At 45.4% G+C, this 22,224-nt stretch overlaps 3 protein-coding genes across 5 annotated transcripts in view; 1 reads left to right on the top strand and 2 right to left on the bottom strand.

Moving 5' to 3' along the window:
- The window catches only part of si:dkey-30c15.17 (crystal protein), an 11,013-nt gene extending 9,327 nt beyond the window's left edge, over nucleotides 1-1,686 (bottom strand). The window contains exons 1-2 of the mRNA XM_031564790.2: nucleotides 358-1,686; nucleotides 1-70 (exon numbers count right to left, since the gene is read on the bottom strand). The exon at nucleotides 1-70 is cut by the window's left edge and continues 132 nt beyond it. Of these exons, the coding sequence (XP_031420650.1) occupies nucleotides 1-70; nucleotides 358-1,116 (829 nt within the window). The 5' untranslated portion in view covers nucleotides 1,117-1,686. The remainder of the gene's footprint in view (nucleotides 71-357) is intronic.
- A 3,855-nt stretch (nucleotides 1,687-5,541) lies between these two features.
- On the bottom strand, nucleotides 5,542-11,554 carry glipr1b (GLI pathogenesis-related 1b). Of its 3 annotated transcripts, none has more exons than XM_031563020.2 (7): nucleotides 11,447-11,554; nucleotides 10,558-10,645; nucleotides 9,309-9,557; nucleotides 7,248-7,363; nucleotides 6,841-6,926; nucleotides 6,389-6,415; nucleotides 5,542-6,026 (listed from the first exon to the last, which is right to left on the bottom strand). In XM_031563020.2, exons 1-7 carry the CDS (start codon nucleotides 11,461-11,463, stop codon nucleotides 5,902-5,904), a joined length of 708 nt encoding a protein of 235 aa, XP_031418880.1. In that variant the 5' UTR covers nucleotides 11,464-11,554; the 3' UTR covers nucleotides 5,542-5,901. The 3 variants fall into 3 exon arrangements, with proteins under 3 accessions (XP_031418880.1, XP_031418871.1, XP_031418863.1); XM_031563011.1 differs by having other exon boundaries at nucleotides 10,558-10,779; nucleotides 11,447-11,535; XM_031563003.1 differs by having other exon boundaries at nucleotides 10,558-10,730; nucleotides 11,447-11,526.
- Nucleotides 11,555-12,102: 548 nt separating this feature from the next.
- Nucleotides 12,103-22,118, top strand: ighmbp2 (immunoglobulin mu DNA binding protein 2). The gene is made up of 16 exons (XM_031564788.2): nucleotides 12,103-12,385; nucleotides 12,588-12,674; nucleotides 12,937-13,106; nucleotides 13,358-13,553; nucleotides 13,769-13,866; nucleotides 14,121-14,284; nucleotides 15,900-16,100; nucleotides 16,340-16,487; nucleotides 16,786-16,960; nucleotides 17,631-17,813; nucleotides 18,392-18,510; nucleotides 18,768-18,862; nucleotides 19,220-19,343; nucleotides 19,769-20,659; nucleotides 21,249-21,448; nucleotides 21,829-22,118. Exons 2-16 carry the CDS (start codon nucleotides 12,598-12,600, stop codon nucleotides 22,030-22,032), a joined length of 3,045 nt encoding a protein of 1,014 aa, XP_031420648.1. The 5' UTR covers nucleotides 12,103-12,385; nucleotides 12,588-12,597; the 3' UTR covers nucleotides 22,033-22,118.
- The last annotated feature ends 106 nt before the right edge of the window (nucleotides 22,119-22,224 follow it).

Raw genomic sequence — 22,224 nt, 5'->3', positions numbered from 1 at the left:
TTTCCGTTGGCGACGAGAAGTTCACACTCCGAGGAACAAATATATTCAAGTACAGGCAGTCTTCACTTACCTAAACACACACACACGCACGCACGCAAACACTCGAACACACACACACCCACACACACACACAAATGTACCATGAGATATCTAAGATGCTATGCACACAATTATGTATGTTCTCCTGTCTCTCTTGATGTTAGATGGTTTAATAATCTGGACGGTGGTGAAGAGAATGAGTAATTTAAGAGCTGCTGTTTTCATGCCCTGATGATTGACTGATGGTCATGAATGCTCCCCTTTGATTGGTGCATTCCTACAGTGTTTCCCTCTCTGATTGGCTATTAGTATGCGTACCTTTGGAGGGCACATCTTAGCGAACTCTCCGGCACACGCCTGCATGCACGACGGCCGGGGGAAGGTGGCGTTGTACGTCTGTAACCATGGCAACACAGGTTGGGGTCGTAGCCAGCGTTGCTGCCCCACTGGGGGGCCCGCGTACGGGATTCCGTAGAAGACGTGGGCTTTGTCCAGCGTGAGGCCGCGTACGCTGCCCCCATGCACTCGCACCACTGGCCCCTCCGACTCATCAGCACTGGATTCAACACTTTCACTCCCAACATGATCAGATGATTCAACACTTTCACTCCCAACATGATCAGCTGATTCAACACTTTCACCTCCAACATGATCAGATGATTCAACACTTTCACTCCCAATGTTGTCAGCGGATTTACTCTCAGCAGATTCAATACTGTCACTTCTAAAATAATCAGTAGGTTCAACACTGTCAATTTCAACATGTCTTATAGCACTGGATTTAGCAATGTCACTTTCAACATGATTGCCTGGAATACTCTCTGCGATGTCAACATGACCAATTTCAGCATGGCCTTTCTCACTCTCACTGGACTCATCAGTGTTAGTGGGACTGAAAATGCCATCATCAATCACAGTGCTTTTAGCCTCAGACTGTCCAGAGTCTAAGGGCAAACCCATCACTTTACCTCCATCCCAATCCAACTCCAACCCACTGGGTCCATCTGCACCGATGATGTTATTGCTGAGCTGAGTACTGAGCAAGTTTTCATCACTGAGATGATCGATAACCATCATTCTGCTGAGTCCTTCAACAATGTTTACAATGTTTACTTCCCCACGTACTTTCTCACAGCGCTGAGTTCATCGCTGATTTTAACATCGTCGGTTATCTCATTATTGGCTGCAACATCATGTCCATAGATGAGTTTATACGAATCCCGGTGATAACCAGTCCTGGATACGCGTTGAGTCTTTCTTGTCATCTCCAGCGTGTGAGTGTGTGTGCGCGTCGCTCCGCTTGTCTGGCCTGCCAGGCTACTCACCAGTGTGTCCATGGTTATGAACGCTCCATACACACACCCAAAGTTGAACACTGTTAGCAGCTTTAGCATGGAGATCATGGCTAACATGGTGCTGTCAGAGCAGCAGACGGCATGAAAAAGAAGAATGTTTATTTTTGTTATTCCTCGTGTTCTTCTCCCGTTGCACAGATCCAATGTTTCTGCCTGCGTGTGTGTGCATGTCAAAGGGAGAGAGAGAGTGATTCTAGTTCACAGAAACACTCGTGGTTTTAATCAGTCCGGACCAGACTCACAGAAATACACACACACATACACGCACAAATATACACGCACACGCGCGCGCGCGCACGCACACACTGAAGTCTTTGTGTTGTGAAATATGATTACGGATGAGGAGGTCAGGACACAGTCATTGAAACTTTCCAAACGTTCAAACGTTCACGCGCACACTTAAACAAATATCAAAACATACATTATGCGCACTTCCTATGCACGTGGGCAAAGCAAAACATCAAAAGAGGAACATAGTTGAGAACATTACGAATTTTATGTTTTTCAAATAAACCTTTTATATTTTTTCTCTCATGGGTCTAAGTGAATGGTGAAGGTAGTTCGGTGACCAGCCTCTGACTGAGATATTAGAGCAGAAAACGTCTTGTGGTAATGGTGGCATCCTGTTTTTTAAACGGCCCATTGACCAATTCTGTGCAAACTTAGAAAGAGAAGTTTGTGCAAGGCTGTCATGAGGGTTGTGAGTAATCGTTTAGAGGAAGCGAGAATGGGGTTTTAAGTTTTGAAGACTGACTAGTCATCATTTAAGTTAAAAACATTCCAACCAGAAGCCATGGATGAACAGAGGACTGCCTACTGCTGAAGACACGAGACACCGCTGACCTGAAGAGGCTGACCTGAAGAGGGGCATCAAGAAGGCCAAGCACTGCCACAAGCTAAGGATTGAGGAGCACTTCAAGAACAACTCCGACCCCCAACGCATGTGGCAAGGCATCCAGGCCATAACGGACTACAAACCCACCAACACCACCCCCCAAAACAGCAATGCCTCCTTCCCTGATGAGCTGAACAGCTTTAATGCTGCTTTGACAGGGACAACCAGGAGGCGGCCATCAAGGCTGTGCTCACCACAGACCACCAGCCCCTCACACTCTCCTCCACCGACGTATGTTCTGCACTGAGCAGGACTAATGCACGTAAGGCTGCTGGCCCTGATGGCATCCCCGGACCAGTGCTCAGGGCCTGTGCTGCATCAGCTGCTGGACCAGTAGTTGTTCCTTTGTATGGATGGACAAGTGTGGTTTGGGGGGTATATACAGTATATATGCCCCATGCACCCACCATCATTATGCTGCTACAGGAGCTTATGGATAGAAAGACCATTTTCTCTCTGAGAAGCAGCAAAACATCTAATTTTAATTCTAATTTTTTTAAACATGTTTATAGTTGTTATTGATAAATATAAAACCTCTTCTGAGTATGAAATGTTATGCTGCTATTATCACCTAAACATCTCAAAGTACATTTTAAATACTGTTTCCCCTTTATCCACACAGACACCACATTGTCAGCTGAATGGCAATGCATGGCAGGTACTCCCTTAGCTTGCAGCTTGGACTATTGTCTCCGGCAACATACACAAGGACTCCTGTCTACTCAGTGTAACTACAGGCCATCTATGACCACAAAGACCATGTCTTAAATAAGTGTCTTTAAGTGTCTTTAAGACCATGTCTTAAATATCTTCTCTGGTCTGCCTGGCTCTGTTCATGATGTCCAGGTGGAAGAGTTAAGATCAGAATAGGTGCAGAAGCTGCATCAACCACCTGGTTGGTACCTGGAGGTTATTCTTCTCTTACCTCCCCCATCTGTTCAATGACACCATGTAGAGAGCCTGACCAGAAACGTGGTGCGGGCCAGGAACAGACATCTAGCAAAAGTGAGGTGTGTGATGGAAGCGGGCCTTTGGGATCATGATGAATCAGCAGAGATCAATTTTCTCGAAGGCCCTTGAGTAAAGGAAAATAAAACATATATATGTCTGACAATGCATACCGTATTTTCCCAACTGTTAACCGCACTGTATATAAACCGCATTACAGGATTTTATGTCATTTTATAAAACAAACTCATGTATTGACTGCACTGGTGTATTAACCGCTGTTTATTGAACGTTACATCATGCCATGTGGTTTTCCTGTCCACGGGTGCAAGGCTGTCATGAGGTTTGTGAGTAATCGGGCGCGTTTAGAGGAACTGAGAAAGGGCTCTTAAAATGTCTTAAAATGTCTTACGTGTGCAGCTGATTTAGAGGAACAGAGAAAGGGGTCTTAAAATGTCTTACAATGTCTTACGTGTGCAGCTGATGGTCCCTTCATCAGTTGCTGAACCAGAAGTTGTTAATTTGTATGGATTGACCCTCAGAATGGGAAGCTCATGATAGCAACAGTAGCGTTGACACGTGACACAATAACACAGTGACACATGTCGTACTGCTGTGTTCCTGGAGGCTAGTCGTATAAACACAGGGAATCGGACAAATCTGTCCACCCCTTTACCCTTTACTGGCTATACTAGCCCCTTGCACAGATATTCTATTACTATACTCTTAATCTCTTTGCACTATCACACAAGCACAAGAACATTATCTATTTGCACTATCCACACAAGCAGCACAAGAACACTTTCCTCCTGGGCATCTACACTGTCACTCACTATCATGCACATTGCACCATAGGGTCAGACCGATTGTTGTATCCATTACCACCCCACTCCTTTTGAACATGTTCTCCCTATGTGTATGTGATTTGTGTATGCGTGCCTGTGAGTTGTGTATATTGTATAAGCTACTCGATGTCCTAAAATTTCCCTCGGGATGAATAAAGTATCCATCTATTTCACTGACACAGACTTTCTGACTGATTAACAACTGAGACTCTGGCAGTTATTGTGTTAATTGATTAATTTCAAGTACCCTGAGGATTATGGAGGGGATATTTGTACACACAGTGATGAGTTCGCTGGAGGAGAAGAAGGATGAAAGCCCAGACGCGGCTGACTCTGATTAAGAAGCTTACAGTAAGTCTGTTCAGTAGTCTGCTTCTCTCCGCAGAGGCTAGAGTTCACACACATTTGGAGTTGATGTTTTCTGATTCTCCAGTTGTGTCCTGTGATGCAGAGCGAGACGTTGAGCCTGCGCCCCATCCTGACCTCTGACCTCTGACCTCGACTGTGCTCAGTTCCTGCTGCCATTGGACGACCAGCTGGAGGCGGCATGGCAGGAGATTTCCCGCCTTACACGGGAGAACATTGCGCGCCTTAGGGAGAACATTACGCGCCTTACACGGGAGAACATTACACACCTTACACGGGAGAACATTGCGCGCCTTACACAGGAGAACATTGCGCGCCTTACACGGGAGAACATTACACGCCTTACACGGGAGAACATTACACGCCTTACACGGGAGAACATTACGCGCCTTACACGGGAGAACATTACACACCTTACACAGGAGAACATTGCGCGCCTTACACGGGAGAACATTACGCGCCTTACACGGGAGAACATTGCGCGCCTGAGGCTTCTTCTGTCTGCACGACTTTACACTGCGCTCAGGTCAGGTCAGGCGCCGGGTCTTAACGTTACTAACAGCGTTTACACTGCGCTCAGGTCAGGCGCCGGGTCTTAACGTTACTAACAGCGTTTACACTGCGCTCAGGTCAGGCGCCGGGTCTTAACGTTACTAACAGCGTTTACACTGCGCTCAGGTCAGGCGCCGGGTCTGGCCTTCAACAATCATTGATGTAACCTTCAATCCAAGTCGGTATCCTTGTTTTTTTAATCCTTTTGAGGATCCTGACAAATTCATCTACCCATTTCATGAAACGATACTGATGGTACAGGAATTACGTTTTTCAAACATCTCGCCATTCTCACAGACACAGACAGCTGACAGACGGAGTATTGACAGTTTGAGGCTTCTCCAGAGGATTCCCCACCCTGAGCGTGACGTCAGAGAAAAATGGCCACCATGTGAATACGGTGAATGCCCCATAATTCCATGACATTTGGCAGAGGATGATGTCATTGCAGTTTAAGATAGAAAGAGGAATACATTGACTTTGCTTTGACATATGAGAAAACCTTAATATGACATCAACAGCAACAAAAAAATGTCTTAGGTATAATTTTATTTTTTAACAGATACAGACAGAACACACAGTTTTTTTTTACACATTGACACAAATATGAAATATAAGGAAAGAGCCAAATCAGGTCTTTTAAAACAACCACTCCTGATAGAATGTTCAGAAAATATGAGTTTAGTTATAGTCACTTTACATATCTGATATTTATGTCGTAAACATACATCATTATATGTAGGTATATTTTGAAATATTGTGATATAAAATTTGACAAACTGAAATATAAGGAAAAAAAGCATGACACCTTATATGTTACATACATTGGGATCTCTCTTGGGTTGTGATCAATAAACTGAAACTAGTACCAAGAATAAAGCCATGAGTGATTGGGTTGTGATCAATAAACTGAAACTAGTACCAAGAATAAAACCATGAGTGATTGGCTCTGGCTGGTAGCAGCCGTCCGCTGAAAGATGCTGAGAGCCGAGGAGGAAGAATCCACTGGAAGGGACCAATCATGAGCTGAGGAAAGACACACCAGAACGAGATATGTCAGAAATGTTGAAATAACTGTTAGTAAACAGACATGAAGTGATATTAAAAAGTAAAGTTCTGTAAACTTCTGTTTTTGTTGATGTTTGACAGGTCAATGTCAAGTGAAAGTCTAAAGGTAAACGTTCAGACAACCATTCCTTCAAAACGCTTATGGCTCAAAAAGATACCAGCACCCACAAGCCATTTAAGGCAGATAACACTGTGTCTTCTTGTGAAAGAATAAAAACTTTGTTACTATGAAAAGCCATATGGCTGTCCCGTTAATATTTTATGCAACAACTCTGTTACCCGCTACAGATTTTAAGCAAGAGAAAAACAAGTTCACATACTTTTGACTGCATCTCTCTTTGGATCCCCTGTGACAAAAGGCATACATTTAATTTGTACCACAAAGAATGACAACACAGGCCAACAGTAAGTTAGAAAATATTTTTTTCCCAAATTGGTGGATATATGAAATGCATGTTTTTTGTGTGTTCACATTAATACTACCATAATATTATAGAATAACAGAAAACATGTTGATGAACCCCCCAATGAACACATAATCCATTCTTATGGGTAACCACCACATTCCTCTGGACTTATGGGTAACCACCACATTCCTCTGGACTGCAGGTAATACAGCTTTGTATCATCCGGATGTTGATATGGTGGACCAAAGGACAAAATGTGTGTTTGTGTGTGTGTGTATGAGTGTGTGTGTGTGTATGAGTGTGTGTGTGTGTGTGTGCATGAGTGTGTGTGTATGAGTGTAAGTGTGTGTGTGATCTTTTCTTACTGCAGAGATTGGATTCACAGTGATCTTTAGAGCAGACGGCACATGATGGCCCTTCAGTGTAAGGGGCGGCCCCTGCCAAATTCCCACTGAAAGTAGCACAGAACAAAACAGTCACTCTTACACTTTAACCCTTAACCTTTCATTAAATGATGTATCACTGCAACCCATTCAACTCAAACAGTCTATCAGTCATGAATCATCAGGTCTTATGAGATAACATGTACACAGCCCCCATATGTGCCCAGAAACATTTGTATCACTGATAGCATCAAAATTAGCATCAAATTTACCCCATATATATACAGTATATATCCCCTAGTCAGACATCACATACAAACAATATGCCATTCACTGTTTAAACTAAAGGCAATATAAGGCTATTTGTCTGTGAGCAGGGCAGAACATACCCTTCTCCATAGTTGCACACAAATATGCCTGCTTTTGGGCTGTCACTGAAGCCTGTGATGCCTCTGGGGCAGGGGAGCACAGCACAGCCCACCTTATAGCTCTTAGCCCACAGCAACTACGGGGGGAGAGAGACAGAGAGAGTTAGTTAGTTAATTGGTTAATTAGTCTTTGTTCCGTGCAATACATACAGGTAACCACATTACAAACACGTAGTAATTCCCTAGCCCAACACGTACCTGAATAGAAGTGATTCTGGCTCTTTGCACTCTTTGCTGTGAATACGTTTTCTATGCATTCGTATCGAGACTTAGTTTATTGCCTGTGATGGAGCTCACGAGATTTTGAAACTGTTGACCTGTTCAACTGACGGTCCATGGATGGAGGTGTGGTCCAGTACAGGGTGGGATGTGTGTGTGATGTGTGACGGTGCGCACGGTGGCTCAGTTGCTTGCACTGCTTGCACTGTAGCCTCACAGCAAGAAGGTCATGGGTTCGATTCCCGCATTGGGCGCTGTTGGCTCTGGGGGGCAGGTCCTCCCCAGACCTTCAGTGCTCAGGTGGGTTATCTCCCGGGCCTTTCTGTGTGGAGTTTGCATGTTCTCCCCGTGTTCACAAGGGGTTTCCTCCACATAGAACCCCAACACAAAAACATGCAAACAGAAAAAGATCGCTCTCCTGTCCTGTCCCTGACCATGATTGGACTGAACACTTGGCCTGGTCCCCGTGCGCCGTAAAAGGCTGCCCACTGCTCCTGGAGCCCCTTGAGGAAGGACAAGGACTTCAGGATGGGTTAAAAGCAGAAGAAAAATTTCACCGGCGACCTCATCAGCATGCGTGTGTGTGTGTGTGTCCTGTGTCGCCGCCAAATGCATGTGTGTGGTGTTGTGTGCTGTGTGATAATAAAACAGACTTTGACTTTGAATAACCTGCTCTCAGTACAGGGTGGGATGTCTGTGTGATGTGTGAATAACTAACTCTCAGTACAGGGTGGGATGATGTGTGTGAATAACCAGCTCTCAGTACAGGGTGGGATGATGTGTGTGAATAACCTGCTCTCAGTACAGGGTGGGATGATGTGTGTGAATAACCTGCTCTCAGTTCAGGGTGGGATGATGTGTGGGATGTGTGAATAACCTGCTCTCAGTACAGGGTGGGATGTGTGTGTGATGTGTGAATATCCAGCTCTTTTGTTGTGACCACATGCAGTCTTCAGAGCACCACTGGGAGGAGTGTGGAACATAGAGTTATTGTAGTTGAGTAGTCCCAGTATGGCAGCGTTTACTATTATTATTATTAGTAGTAGTAGTAATAGTAATAGTAGTAGTATGGCAGTGTCATCAGCGTATGTGTAGTAAGCAGTGACAGGTGAGGGGCTGATGCAGTCATTTGTGTGGAGAGTTGAGAGGAAGGGTGTGGAGGAAGTGACACTTCGACACTTGGATAGGAGGAGTCAGGATCAAACTAGCACCCTTCCGATTCCTACATGACTCCTCTACCTCCTGAACCAGTGTCAACTCCTGAACCAGTGTCATCAGCGTATCTGTATAAGCGGTGACAGGTGAGGGCTGATGCAGCCATTGTGGAGCGTGGAGAGGAAGGGTGTGGAGGAAGGGACTGAGGGCACAGCCCTGTGGGGCTCCAGTGTTAGTCATGATGGCTGATGATGTTACTGTGTCTATTTTTACAGCCTGTGCTCTACTGCTGAGGACATTGTGAGTCCACCGGATGAGAAGAGGAGGAACGATAAGGAGATGCTGGTGGGTGATGCTGGATTGCATTGAAGGACGTATAGACACATGCAGTGGGATGTGAACCTCACTTGAATTAAGCTGGAGTACTGAACAGTATTAAATAATAAAAATAATAATAATAATAATAAAAAATAAATAATAAAAATAAATAAATAAATAATGTGTAAATAATGTGTTTGAGATCAGGGAGGAGAGAGGGGCAGAGAAACTGACCTGGGTGTAATGGAGGTCAGGGTCAGAGAGAGGGGCAGAGACACTGACCTGGGTGTAATGGAGGTCAGGGTCAGAGAGAGGGGCAGAGACACTGACCTGGGTGTAATGGCCGCATGTCTTGTTGCATGTGTTGGTCCGCAAGGTGTAGTGTTGCCTTTCGTCGTTCCAGGCCCTCAGGGCGTTCTCCACGGAGAAGGAGCTCACTGGCAGCCCGACCCAGATGTTCTCCCCGACGCGAGGGAACTCAGGGTGCAGCTTCCCGGCCTGCTTCAGCAAGGGATTGTGGGATGCCTGGCATTTCTTGGCCCAAGATTTGGCACTTTTGGCTAAAGCCTCATCCCACGTCTGTAAAAAAAAAGATCTTTAATCTCAAATCGGAGGGAGATTACATTGTTACATTAAGAACAGAAAACATTTCCTGTTGTGACTTCCAAACCACCAGAAAGATGATCATGATCTACTTTACAAGACTAGTAGTTCTTCAACATGAAGATCAGGCATCATTTAGATATTTCAAATTAAGAACAGCAGAAAAGTTCCAGCAAAACGCTCACTTGTGATAATGTCAGTAAACCTTCTCTGTGTTGCAAAAAACCCATACAAACCCAGGAGCGCCCTTCAGGAAATCCCACCCAGGGAAAAAATAGCATCCCTCTCGTACCATGCAAACTCTGGCATTGAAACACACAGGTCCAACAATGGACCAAACCAAAAAAAAACACACACAAAAGGGGAAACTTTCTATTCAAAATCTAATAATACTCCCAATAGTCCAGACTCAACAGGGAAGCTTTAAAGGTTCTCTTATCATCCTGGTACACCCAGTACTCAGCGTACCAATGTCACCATGGCAACTCAGGAAATGATATCAGAATAAATCAGATTTACTTTTTTAAAGGAACTTGTAAAGTAATATTTTAATCAAAAAGCAACATTCAGTGTCTTATTTACATACACAAACACAAACAGACAAAACACACACACTCACACATATTATGTACCGCAAGGAAGTCCTGCATCAGATAACATGTTGAGTTGTAAACACAGAAAGATAAAGACGTAAACACACACACACACACACACACACACACACACACACACACACAGAGATATGGAAGGGACAAAACATCAGATGTACAATCTTGAGAGAATTTTTATCGCCGCTGTAAGCAAAACCCAGAAACAGAAAATAACAGAATAATAAACAGAAAATAACAGAACAATAAACAGAAAATAACAGAGAAAAATAACAGAAAAGACATGCATTTATGTTTGCATCAGAACCTAACCTCATTATAACAGAGAGGTGTGAGAGAGAGATGTAGAGCAGAAGGGAGAGTCTCACCATGTACTGCATGTCTCTGGCTGGGGGCTGAGCCTGCGAGCGGTGGGTGTTGTGGAGCTTCACGCAGCTCTGGATGAACTGCGGGTCGCTGATGTCAGGCAGCCCCCCAGAGGAGCCGACGGAGAGGAGAGCGGAGAGACACACCAGCACAGCAGAACACAACGCAGCCATGGCTAATGAGAACGAGATCAACACACACAGATACACCTCTGCTCCGACATACTACTGACCCACACACACACACACACACACACACACACACACACACACACCTAGTTACACACACCACTGCAACAGGTCCACCCATCAGTCACACAGAAAGTCTCTCTCTCTCTCTCTCTCTCTCTCTCTCTCTCTCTCTCTCTTTCTCTCTTTTTCTCTCTCTCTCTCTCGCTCTCGCTCCGGCCCTGGTAGGTGGAGTAGATGTGTGAAATGACCTGGCAAATGTTGCATAACACAAAAAGTGTATCAAGTAGCCTGTGAAGGTTAAAGCCTAACCTATATTTCATAGAATAAAATCTTGCAACAGACACATTTTGTTGTCTTTTTATGACTCCTTGTAATGTAACTAGGCAACTTAACACCACTTGATGCAGTGTCATCATCTGGTTGCTGTCAGCTGGTACTTTATGCCCTATATCTTACAAGAATCATTTACTTGTTTCCTTTCCTGTCTGTCATTCTATTATGACCACTGCTGCCAGGCAAGGAGGTCATATGGTATTTGTCAAAGTTTTTCCACATTCTACCACATTCTTTGGACACACGCAAACATTCGCGATATTTTGTCCATAGGGGGCGCCACAACTGACACATTTCAATATCTCAAAAACCACAAAAGCTACTGAATTTAAATTTGGTATGCTTATACTTGGCTACATTTACTCACATCTCATAAAATTCCATTTGGCTCCTTCAACAAAATGGCCACCAACGGCCAATCAAAATTCAGCAGCCATTACATGACTGTGCAAGTTGGCCAATCTTAATCTGTTTGTAGGCTCATTGATAATGGCACATGGAAGCTACTTATCCAATCAGCCTAACAAATCAGCCATAAGGCATTGCTACAACAAGCTACAACATGTTTTCCTCTATTCCTATTAGGCCTTCCCCACATTTTATTTGCATATTTTTGAAAAACACTGTTATACAGTGAAGCTCATATTGCTGCTTATCTATACATGTAAATTTCACAAAATGCTCAGATCTAGTACAAGTAGTCACACCCCGATTCAGACAGGTTTCAAAATCTTATCATTGTACTCCCACAACAACCACAAACTAGTCTCTTCAATTTTCACTCAGAATAAGATATAGCCTCCAACAAACGGTTTTAGTCTGTTGTTGCCAGAAACGTAAGAATAATAAAAAAGATAACTAAAATATCTTGTTATTTCACTGGATTCTTGCTAGCTCCGACCTCTACCAAAGTCTTTATAGGCCTCTAACGTCTCAGACTCATTCACAAGGCACATATCGAACAAAAACGTGTTTCATGAAGTAACCACTAGGGGGCTGACGCGTGAGATGTGACTACGGGCTTACCGCAAAAAAGGAAGAAGAAGAAGTCAGTTAGCTGTTGCACTAGCACGAAAAAAACTAACGTCATTTAACAACCAAATTTGTATGTTGACATTACATTTTTCAACAAGTGGTTGTGTGTATAGTGATTTTGCATCTCAGTAGCATTGACAGAACCCAGGCCACAGTCGGCGGTGTGTGTAATTTTCTCTCCAACTGTTGGGAAGCATGCTAATTTGGTAACAGTCTGTTTCTATTGAGGGCTGCTCAGGAATCACTTTTGGCTGTCACACGGCTGGAAAAGGTTAGCGACATCCCTTTGTAGGTGTCCAGTGATACACTCGTTGTCTTGATTTGTGCAATAGCTCATAAATCAGACTTATTTATAAGAGGCGGTTGTGAAATTGTCTTAAAGATCTCTCTTTCTCGTAATGAAGAGTTCATGTTTTAATGTTGTGAATATGACATGACAGTGAACATGACGGCACTCTGTTTCCCCGCACCAGGGGGACAGTCATGGAAGTCGAGGTCTTCGTCTCCAGAACCCTGGAGCTCCTTCAGGAGGAGAGGGAAGCGGAAATTGAAGAAACAAGGTCTGTTGATACAATCAGGACACAACCTAGAAATGGAAAGAAGTTATCTAAAGAGCTCTAAAGTCAGTAGATATAGATAACAGCCAAGTGCAAGCCATTGGCACGGCATGACTACAAAATAAGTGCTTTCCTGTTCTGCTCTCCTGTGCCTGTGAAATTAAAGGAAATCTTAAGAACTTTTCCAGTGGGAGTTGGTGAATTTTGGGGTGTACTTGCCTTTTCTTTACTGGTCACTGCTAAAAGATTTGCTGTGCTGTTGCAGGCTTCTTCAGGAGAATGTCCCTCTAAAGCACCTGCAGCATAAAGGTGTGTGTCTGCTGAAACTGCAGATAGGCAGCCAGCGCACAGGCCTGTACGGCCGCCTGGTCGTTATTTTCGAACCCAGAAAGAGCATCGGCGTTTCAGTGCTGCCTAGCAACAGCTTTGGACCAGGTGAGAAACAGCCTGCTTGATCCAAATGTGTCAGATTTTGTGATTATAAAGGGAGATTGGATGGATTGGGATGTTGTCATTACTTCTTTCTGTGGCCCTGTGACTTGATTCTGTCATCAATTGTTTCATTTGATAATACTACAACTAAGCAGCCTATTTGCCTGCTTAAATTTCCCCACTCCACCTTATTTCTCTTCTCAGAACTGCTTAGTAAATGATCTCATGTATGCGGGGGTTGCTCTGTGCTATAGGTGACATAGTGGGCCTGTACGACCCTGAGGGGTGCAGCCAGGGGTCCCAGTTGGGTACAGGAGTGGTGACACGAGTGACCCAGTCGTCCGTGGCCGTGGCTTTTGACGAGTCTCAGGATGGCCTCAACCTGGACGGCGACGGCCTCTTCAACATCATGAAGGTGGCCAACGATATCACCTACAGGAGACTAACAAGGTGGGGTTTCAGCTGTCGTTAAACAGCTAGAATGATATTTGACAGGCATTAATTCATCTCCTGTATTGTAATACGATTATGATTAGCATGATCTCTGTACAGCGAATCATAAAAGAGAAGACATTGTTATTGTCTTGTTTTTATTTGTGTATGTCTTTGTTTTGGTAATCGTTTGTTTGTTTGTCTGTTTGTCTGTTTGTTTGTTGTGTCTGCAGTGCCCTGAATTCTCTGAATGGATACGGCAGTGGGCCAGCCGCTGGCCTAATCAATGTGCTCTTTGGCACCTCTCAACCCACAGAGCTTTCCCTGCAAGGTGAGGCCCCCTGCTTAACACACACTCAGCAGTCATGATGCTTTTTAAACTTGTGAACTGTAATGCTTTGGGTAGATCATAAGTCATAGACGTAGAGTTGTAGAGATCATTGGAGTAAAGTTTTGATTGTGACTTTGTTCTGGCGGTGCATTATGGGTAATCTTACATACGTGTCTATCCAAAGCGACATACAAAAAAACATTAAATACATAAAAAAATAGAATACTAACAACAGTCATATTTTCACTGGTCAGGTGATGTAGAGTTTTATAACACTGGACTGGACCAGTCTCAGCGGGAGGCCGTGACCTTTGCCCTGAAGCAGAGGGATCTGGCCGTCATACATGGACCCCCGGGGACAGGGAAGACCACCACGGTGGTGGAAGTGATCCTGCAAGCCGTCAAACAAGGAAACAAGGTAAGACGAGGACACATGTGTTCTTGAAGAGAGCTTATTTTAGTTGTGTGGTTGTAACGATGCAGTAGAATACCTTTAAAGCTGCAGTAGGTAACCCTTATGAAAATAATTTCTTGTCATATTTGCTAAAGCTGTCACTACATCCTGACAGTAGAACATGAGACGGGTAATCTGTGAAACTGTCACTAATGTCCTGACAGTAGAACATGAGACAGGTAATCTGTGAAACTGTCACTAATGTCCTGACAGTAGAACATGAGACGGGTAATCTGTGAAACTGTCACTAATGTCCTGACAGTAGAACATGAGACAGGTAATCTGTGAAACTGTCACTAATGTCCTGACAGTAGAACATGAGACAGGTAATCTGTGAAACTGTCACTATGTCCTGACAGTAGTACATGAGACAGGTAATCTGTAAAGCTGTCACTAATGTCCTGACAGTAGTACATGAGACAGGTAATCTGTAAAGCTGTCACTACATCCTGACAGTAGAACATGAGACAGGTAATCTGTGAAACTGTCACTACATCCTGACAGTAGAACATGAGACAGGTAATCTGTGAAACTGTCACTAATGTCCTGACAGTAGAACATGAGACAGGTAATCTGTGAAACTGTCACTAATGTCCTGACAGTAGAACATGAGACAGGTAATCTGTGAAACTGTCACTAATGTCCTGACAGTAGTACATGAGACAGGTAATCTGTGAAACTGTCACTAATGTCCTGACAGTAGTACATGAGACAGGTAATCTGTGAAACTGTCACTAATGTCCTGATCTGTGAAACTGTCACTAATGTCCTGACAGTGTCCAGTAGTACATGAGACAGGTAATCTGTGAAAAGGCAGACTCCTCTGGCTCCACCCAGTGGTCCTAATGTCCTTTGCAAAAATCCACTGCGAAGGAATCAAAACAACCAATCGGAGGAGTGTCTGACGGAGTGTCAATCGCTGCTCGCGCACACGCTGTGGGCAGCCCCACAAGGCACTGTGCTTTTACCTGTAGTAAAGCTATACTACTCATCTGAACATGTATGTGCTGTGCTGTTACCTGTAGTAAAGCTACACTACACCTGTGCTGTGTCAGGTCAGGTGCTGTGCTGTTACCTGTTGTAAAGCTATACTACTCATCTGATCGTGTATGTGCTGTGCTGTTACTTGTAGTAAAGCTACACTACACCTGTGCTGGTGTGTCAGGTGCTGTGCTGTTACCTGAAGTAAAGCTTCACTACACCTGTGTTGTGCTGTTACCTGTAGTAAAGCTACACTACACCGGTGCTGTGTCAGGTGCTGTGCTGTGCTGTTACCTGTAGTAAAGCTACACTACACCTGTGCTGTGCTGTGCTCTTACCTGTAGTAAAGCTTCACTACACCTGTGCTGTTACCTGTAGTAAAGCTACACTACACCTGTTGCTGTGTCAGGTGCTGTGCTGTTACCTGTAGTAAAGCTTCACTACACCTGTGCTGTGTCAGGTGCTGTGCTGTTACCTGTAGTAAAGCTACACTACACCTGTTGCTGTGTCAGGTGCTGTGCTGTTACCTGTAGTAAAGCTTCACTACACCTGTGCTGTTACCTGTAGTAAAGCTACACTACACCTGTTGCTGTGTCAGGTGCTGTGCTGTGCTCCGTCTAACGTGGTGGTGGATAACCTGGTGGAGCGTCTAGCTCAGCGTAAGGTGAAGGTGCTGAGGCTGGGCCACCCCGCCCGTCTCCTGGAGACCATCCAACAATACTCTCTGGACGCCATCCTCTCCCGCAGCGACACCACCGACATCATCGCAGACATCCGCAAAGACATGGACAAGGCTTTGGTAAGGCGTTACTTTATTTATTTACTTTTTTCAATAAGAAATCAATATCAGTATCGCTTCTGACATACAAAGACACGCACAAGGACTTCATAAGGAGGCCATAAAGACTTCTTACAGAACAGTAATACTAGCATTATAACTAGCATTAGGGAAGTCAAGGACAAGGCTTTTGGAAGAGTTAAGTGTTTTGTGTGTGTGTCTGTGTGCTAATCTTGTGTGTGTTGATTGCTGTACGGCAGAGTGAGCTGAAGAAGACGAGGGACAGAGGGAGCAGAGGCGGGCTGAAGAGGGAGCTGGGCGAGCTACGCAAGGAGCTGAGGAGCAGAGAGGACACCGCCACCAAACAGATCCTCAAGGGGGCCAGTGTCATTCTGGCCACCAACACTGGTGAGTGGCAGGTCAACATACATCCACGCACACACACATACACACACAGTCGTGTAAAATTTCTTCAGACAGACAAAATGTATTTCAACTTAGTGGGGCCAGTTATTAGAGAGTAAAAGGAAAAAAAATAATAGAAAAGCTAGATACTCAATTTTCTGTACCCTTAACAGTATTGGATTGTTTTTTGTGGCATGAATCCCATATACACTGACCTGAATCTCCCAGACACCGAGCAGCAAGTTAGCCTTTCCCATAACCACTCCCATCAATAATTAGCCCTACCCCCCCGCCCCCCTAGGAGCGTCTTCAGGCGGGCCTCTGAAGCTGCTGCCGGCGGATCACTTTGACGTGGTGGTAATCGACGAGTGTGCGCAGGCGCTGGAGGCCAGCTGCTGGATCCCCCTCCTCAACGCCCGCAAGTGCATCCTGGCCGGAGACTACAAGCAGCTGCCGCCCACCATCAAGTCACGCACGTAAGGCCACTGTCTCTTCTCTGCCACCATCAAGTCACACACGTAACGTCACTAAGTCACACACGTAACACCATCAAGTCACGCACGTAAGGCCACTGTCTCTTCTCTGCCACCATCAAAGTCACACACCTAACGCCACTGTCTCTTATACGCCACCATCAAGTCACACACACGTAACGCCATTAAGTCACTCACGTAACGTCACTAAGTCACACACACGTAACGCCACTGTTTCTTCTCCGTGAGCTGCTGGTCATCAAAGCTGTGCCACTGGGAATAGGAATACAGAGAAGGCTGGAAGTCTGTTCTCTCTATCAAGCTGAACTGACAATCCAGTCATTCTCCTGTACAAACATAAACACACAAATATGGATTCATCATGACTACCAGGGACAAAACTGGAGTCTAGTATTATGTTATGGGCCCAGTATGAAGGTTACATAAATACTGCAAAGATGTCTGTACTTTAAATTACTTTGGAGGAACACAAATGCTGAGTTGACGTTTGTTTTTGTTTCTATTCACGGTTAAGGTTTCTTTAGGCAATTCCAGATGTCAATGAATTAACAACTGCTGGTTGTTTTTGGGTGATTTTGGGTCATGTTATTTAAATAACATGGGGTGAATATGTGTGTGTGTGTGTGTGTGTGTGTGTGTGCGTGCGTCCCAGGGCGGCCTCTAAGGGTCTGTCGGTGAGCCTGATGGAGAGGGTGATCGAGAAGTACGGTGCGGTCGTGGTGCGGATGCTGACGGTGCAGTACCGTATGAACAGCGCCATCATGCAGTGGGCCTCAGAGAAGATGTACCAGGGCAAGCTGACCGCGCACGCCTCCGTGGAGAAGCACCTGTTGAAGTAAGGACGCCTCAGTATTAGCAGAGCAGATTAAAGGTGCAGTCCGCAATCCTAATCCAATACACTTTTTGTCAAAGTCCGTGAATTGCTCCTCATGGTCGTCTAGCTGTCCGTTCTGTGTGTGCTCAAAATAAATGTTGGTGTGGGCGTGGGAGTCATACATTATTCCAGCCAATCGACACATTGCTTTAGTAGCATGGACTGGAGGGATGCAATTTCATTGGCTGTTGAGCTCAAATATCAACAACCTTCTGCCAGAATTGCGGACCTTACCTTAAAGTGTAAAACTGCATCTGCAGGTGTACAGGTGACAAACGTGTTTGTGTTTGTGTGCATGTGTGTGTGAGCGTGTGTGTGAGCGTGTGTGTGTGTGTGTGAGCGTGTGCGTGTGTGTGTGTGTGTGTGTGTGTGTGTGAGCGTGTGAGCGTGTGTGTGAGCGTGTGTGTGAGCGTGTGCGTGAGCGTGTGCGTGTATATATGAAATGCACTCAGAGATCTGAGACGTGGTTAGTTGTACAGACACAGTTAAACCCCTGTGCGACTTCTTCATTTCTTAAAAAAGAGTTTTCTTTTGACCAGGGATCTTCCTGGAGTGGCCAGTGTTGAGGAGACAGGCCTGCCCTTGCTGCTCATAGACACGGCCGGCTGTGGGTTGAATGAGATGGAGGACACAGACGAGCTGTCCAAGGGAAACGAAGGTGCGATGTCTGAGATGTCAATTTTAAAAACAAATGCAAAAACTGACACTTTAGGAAAAGTAGCAATGCCTTTTATTTTGAAAGCACCTTTCCAGTTTTTCCAAATCACCTCACAGGGCAGAATAAACTAACAAACAAATAGATAAATAAATAAAGGTTAAACCAAGTTTAATTCGAATGACATGCCACTTATCTAAGCATGTATTCATGTATGATGAGCTGTAAGTTGTGTTTTTTATCCTTTCAAACGCCTGCAGGAGAGGCAGACATCGTAGCTCTGCATGTCAAAGCACTGACGGACGCTGGCTTGAAAGCAAAGGATATCGCTGTAATCGCTCCTTACAATCTTCAGGTAACGCAGTCACTGCTTGACATACTTCAAAGAGTTTCTGTACGTAATTAATTCTCTGTAGAGAACTGTAACAGCTGAAGAAATTCATTCTGAAGAAATTCATGGGCATCTTGTTTCTTTTTTTCAAGTGACATTTTATGTTATATCGTTTTTGTCCAGTGTAGACAAACATAAATGGCTTAAGCCAAAACCAAGTTTAGTAGAACACATCCTGTCTTTGTGTTTGTCATTGCCTCAGTCTAAAAATGGCTTGGAAAAAAAACGACATGTTGTATCCTTAAGTGATGCTGCAGTCACTTAACCATGCAGAAAGTAGCAGTGATGAATAAAACAATGCTGACCTCTGGTTGACCTCAGGTTGACCTTCTGAGGCAGAGGCTCTCGCAGAGGCACCCTGAGCTGGAGATCAAGTCAGTGGACGGGTTCCAGGGCAGAGAGAAAGAGGCTGTGGTGTTGTCCCTGGTCAGATCCAACCGAAAGGGTGAGTGAGACAGCGCCTGCTTTCCTTTACAGGCAGTCATGACCGTGATATATTGATCATAATCGCACTAATGCTTATGTGAATGACTTCACATGTGGGTTCACTCATCATCAGGACGGTAGTTGCAGTTATACTTCAGTGTCAGTATTCAACATAAGATTAAAGTAAATATATACGTAGTTTATACATACAGGTATAACCACAAGGTTGAGAAATCAAATAACACTAATAAACTTTATCAGGTGTCTGTCAGATCCCTTGCTGTGCATTAGTCTATATTGATGAGTATGCTATATATACGGTATCACACACATACACACACACACTCACACACAATCACACACACATCATCTGTAAGTTCACAAAATTCCCTCTGGAATTTCTGCACGTACTAATGTTTTGTTCCTGGTTCACTGTTCTCCTAGGTGACGTTGGGTTTTTGGCGGAGGACAGAAGAATCAACGTGGCCGTGACCCGAGCTCGACGCCAGCTCACGGTGGTGTGCGATTCTCTGACGGTCCGAAACCACGACTTCCTCAAGTCCCTGGTGGACTACATGAACGAGCACGGTGAGATCCGGACGGCCTTCGAGTACCTGGAGGACGTGGTGCCGCAGAACTACACCCGGGACCCCAAAGAGGGGTCCAGACAGCCCCCATCAGCCCAGCAGAGGAGCAAAGGAGAGTCAGGGAAGGGGAAGGAAGCGAAGCGGGAGTCGGGGAAGAGGCCTGAAACTGGGGGGAAATCTAAAGGAAGGGACCCCCAGGGTAAGACCCCAGAGTCTGGACCCTTTAGGGGTTCTGCCCTGCCCAGAGGAGAGGACCAGAACCAAGATCAGGCCCAGACGCAGAAGAAGCAGGACCAGATCAGGCAGCAGATCCAGACGTTCCTGCAGGACCCGGGCCAGACGGAGCTGCGTTTCGCTCCGTCCCTGAACTCTCACGATCGTCTGCTGGTCCACCAGATATCCGAGGAGCTGGGCCTCAAGCACGAGAGCCAGGGCGAGGGACAGAACCGCCACATCACCGTCTCCAGATCGTCCTCGGGACCACAGGAACCCTCCACAGGGGGAGAACAGAAAGCAGAACCACAGCCGAGCCGCGCGGAGACAGAGGCAGAGACTACACCCGGCCACCAGGGGGCAGCACCTGCGGGTGTGGACCTGAAGAGTCTGCACCTGGAGCGCATGAGAAGAGAGCAGCAGAAGAGGGAGGAGAGGGCCAGACTGAGCCAACAGCAGCAGAGGGGGGGAGCTGCAGTCTGCGCTGCAGGAGGGAAGAGCCAGCCAGGCAAGAAGGGGAAGGGAGCAGCCAAAGGTGAAAACTCAGATGTGTGTGTGTGTATATGTGTGTGAGTGTGAGTGTGTGTGTGTTATTTCTGTCGCACCAATAATTTACCACTGTCATTTTGAAATGCTAATGATTAATGGGTGGAATAAACTTTACCTTCACTAGAAGTAAACTAATGATTAATGGGTGGAATAAACGGTAAATACACTAGAAGTATTTTTCAGTCTTTTTCAAATGAAATCCTATTTCTACAGGTAGCAGACCCTTTGTTATTAGAGACTCTCAGTACAGAGCTTTCATATTATTTTCATTTACCTTAGCGCTCACTGGGAGACCAGCATCTAACCTCAGTGTTGTGACGGCCGGGCCTGTTGTGCTGTTGATGTGGATCTCACAGAGCCAGGACCCTTAACCCCTTGTGTGTGTTTGTCTCTCTCAGGGAAGAGTCGCACTAAAGCGGGGCCCGCGGACATTGCGCGTGTGTGTGTGTGTGTGTGTGTGTGTGTGTGTGTGTGTGTGTGTGTGTGTGTGTGTGTGTGTGTGTGTGTGTGTGCTGTTGATGTGGATCTCACAGAGCCAGGACCCTTGACCCATTATGTGTGTTTGTCTCTTTCAGGGAAGAGTCGCACTAAAGCGGGGCCCGCGGACATTGCTGCGGCCGCTACTGCAGACAGTGACTTTGACACGCTGATCGACGCCGTCGTCAAGGCTGAGCGTGTGTGTGGCTTCGTGAAGTGCAAAGCCAGCGTGATCATGCTTGGACAGCTGTGCATGCACTGCAACCGCCAGTTCTGCCTCAGTCACCACATCCCTGAGGTGAGAGGTCAAGGTTCAGGTCAAAGCTACTGCAAGTCCATTTGGTCCCCTGTGGCTCTATCCTAATAGCCCTCCCTGAAGTAGATGCTTGGCAAACAATCTAACGCAAACATATCAAATCAAATCAAATCAAACTTTATTTGTACGGCGCATTTCATACAAGGAAGTAACACAATGCGCCTCACAGTAGGAAAGAAAAGGGGGGGGGGGGGTTTACAAACACTTGTTAAAAAAAAAAAAAAAAAAAAAAAAACACACACAGATTTTCAAGAGATAAATGAATAAATGAAACATATGCAGTTATATGTGTTAAGCTTCCTTATATCGTCACCTGTGTCCGTAAATGACTTAAGTGGCTGTTTCTTACCCCTATGTTAAAGGTCCATGGCTGTGGGGACCGAGCCAAGAGCCACGCCCGCATGAGGATCAGCAGAGAGGGGGTGCTGTACGCCGGCAGTGGCCAGAAAGACAAGTCCATGGACCCCAATAAGAAAGCGTATCTGCATAGGAAGCTAGACACAAAGCTCCAAGACATGGCGACTCAGAGGAAAACTAAAGCCAAAGAGAAAGATCCTCAACCATGAGGAGCTTCTATGACGGGGAGTCGCCTGTGTGTGCATGGCTGCTGTGTAAAAAGACACAAGTAAATAAATACATTATTTTTAGTGACTATAGTGTCACTGTTTCACTTTTCTATCTCTACCTGGCCGTCCACAAGCAGATGCGCCCCCCCCCCCCCCACCCCCCCTAGTCTTCCCCCTGTCGCCATTATGCTT

Source organism: Clupea harengus, chromosome 3 (genome assembly GCF_900700415.2).
Source record: "Clupea harengus chromosome 3, Ch_v2.0.2, whole genome shotgun sequence".
Classification (NCBI taxonomy): Eukaryota; Metazoa; Chordata; class Actinopteri; order Clupeiformes; family Clupeidae; genus Clupea; species Clupea harengus.
Note: the sequence above shows the minus strand (reverse complement) of the source record. Positions and strands in the feature narration are given on the sequence as shown.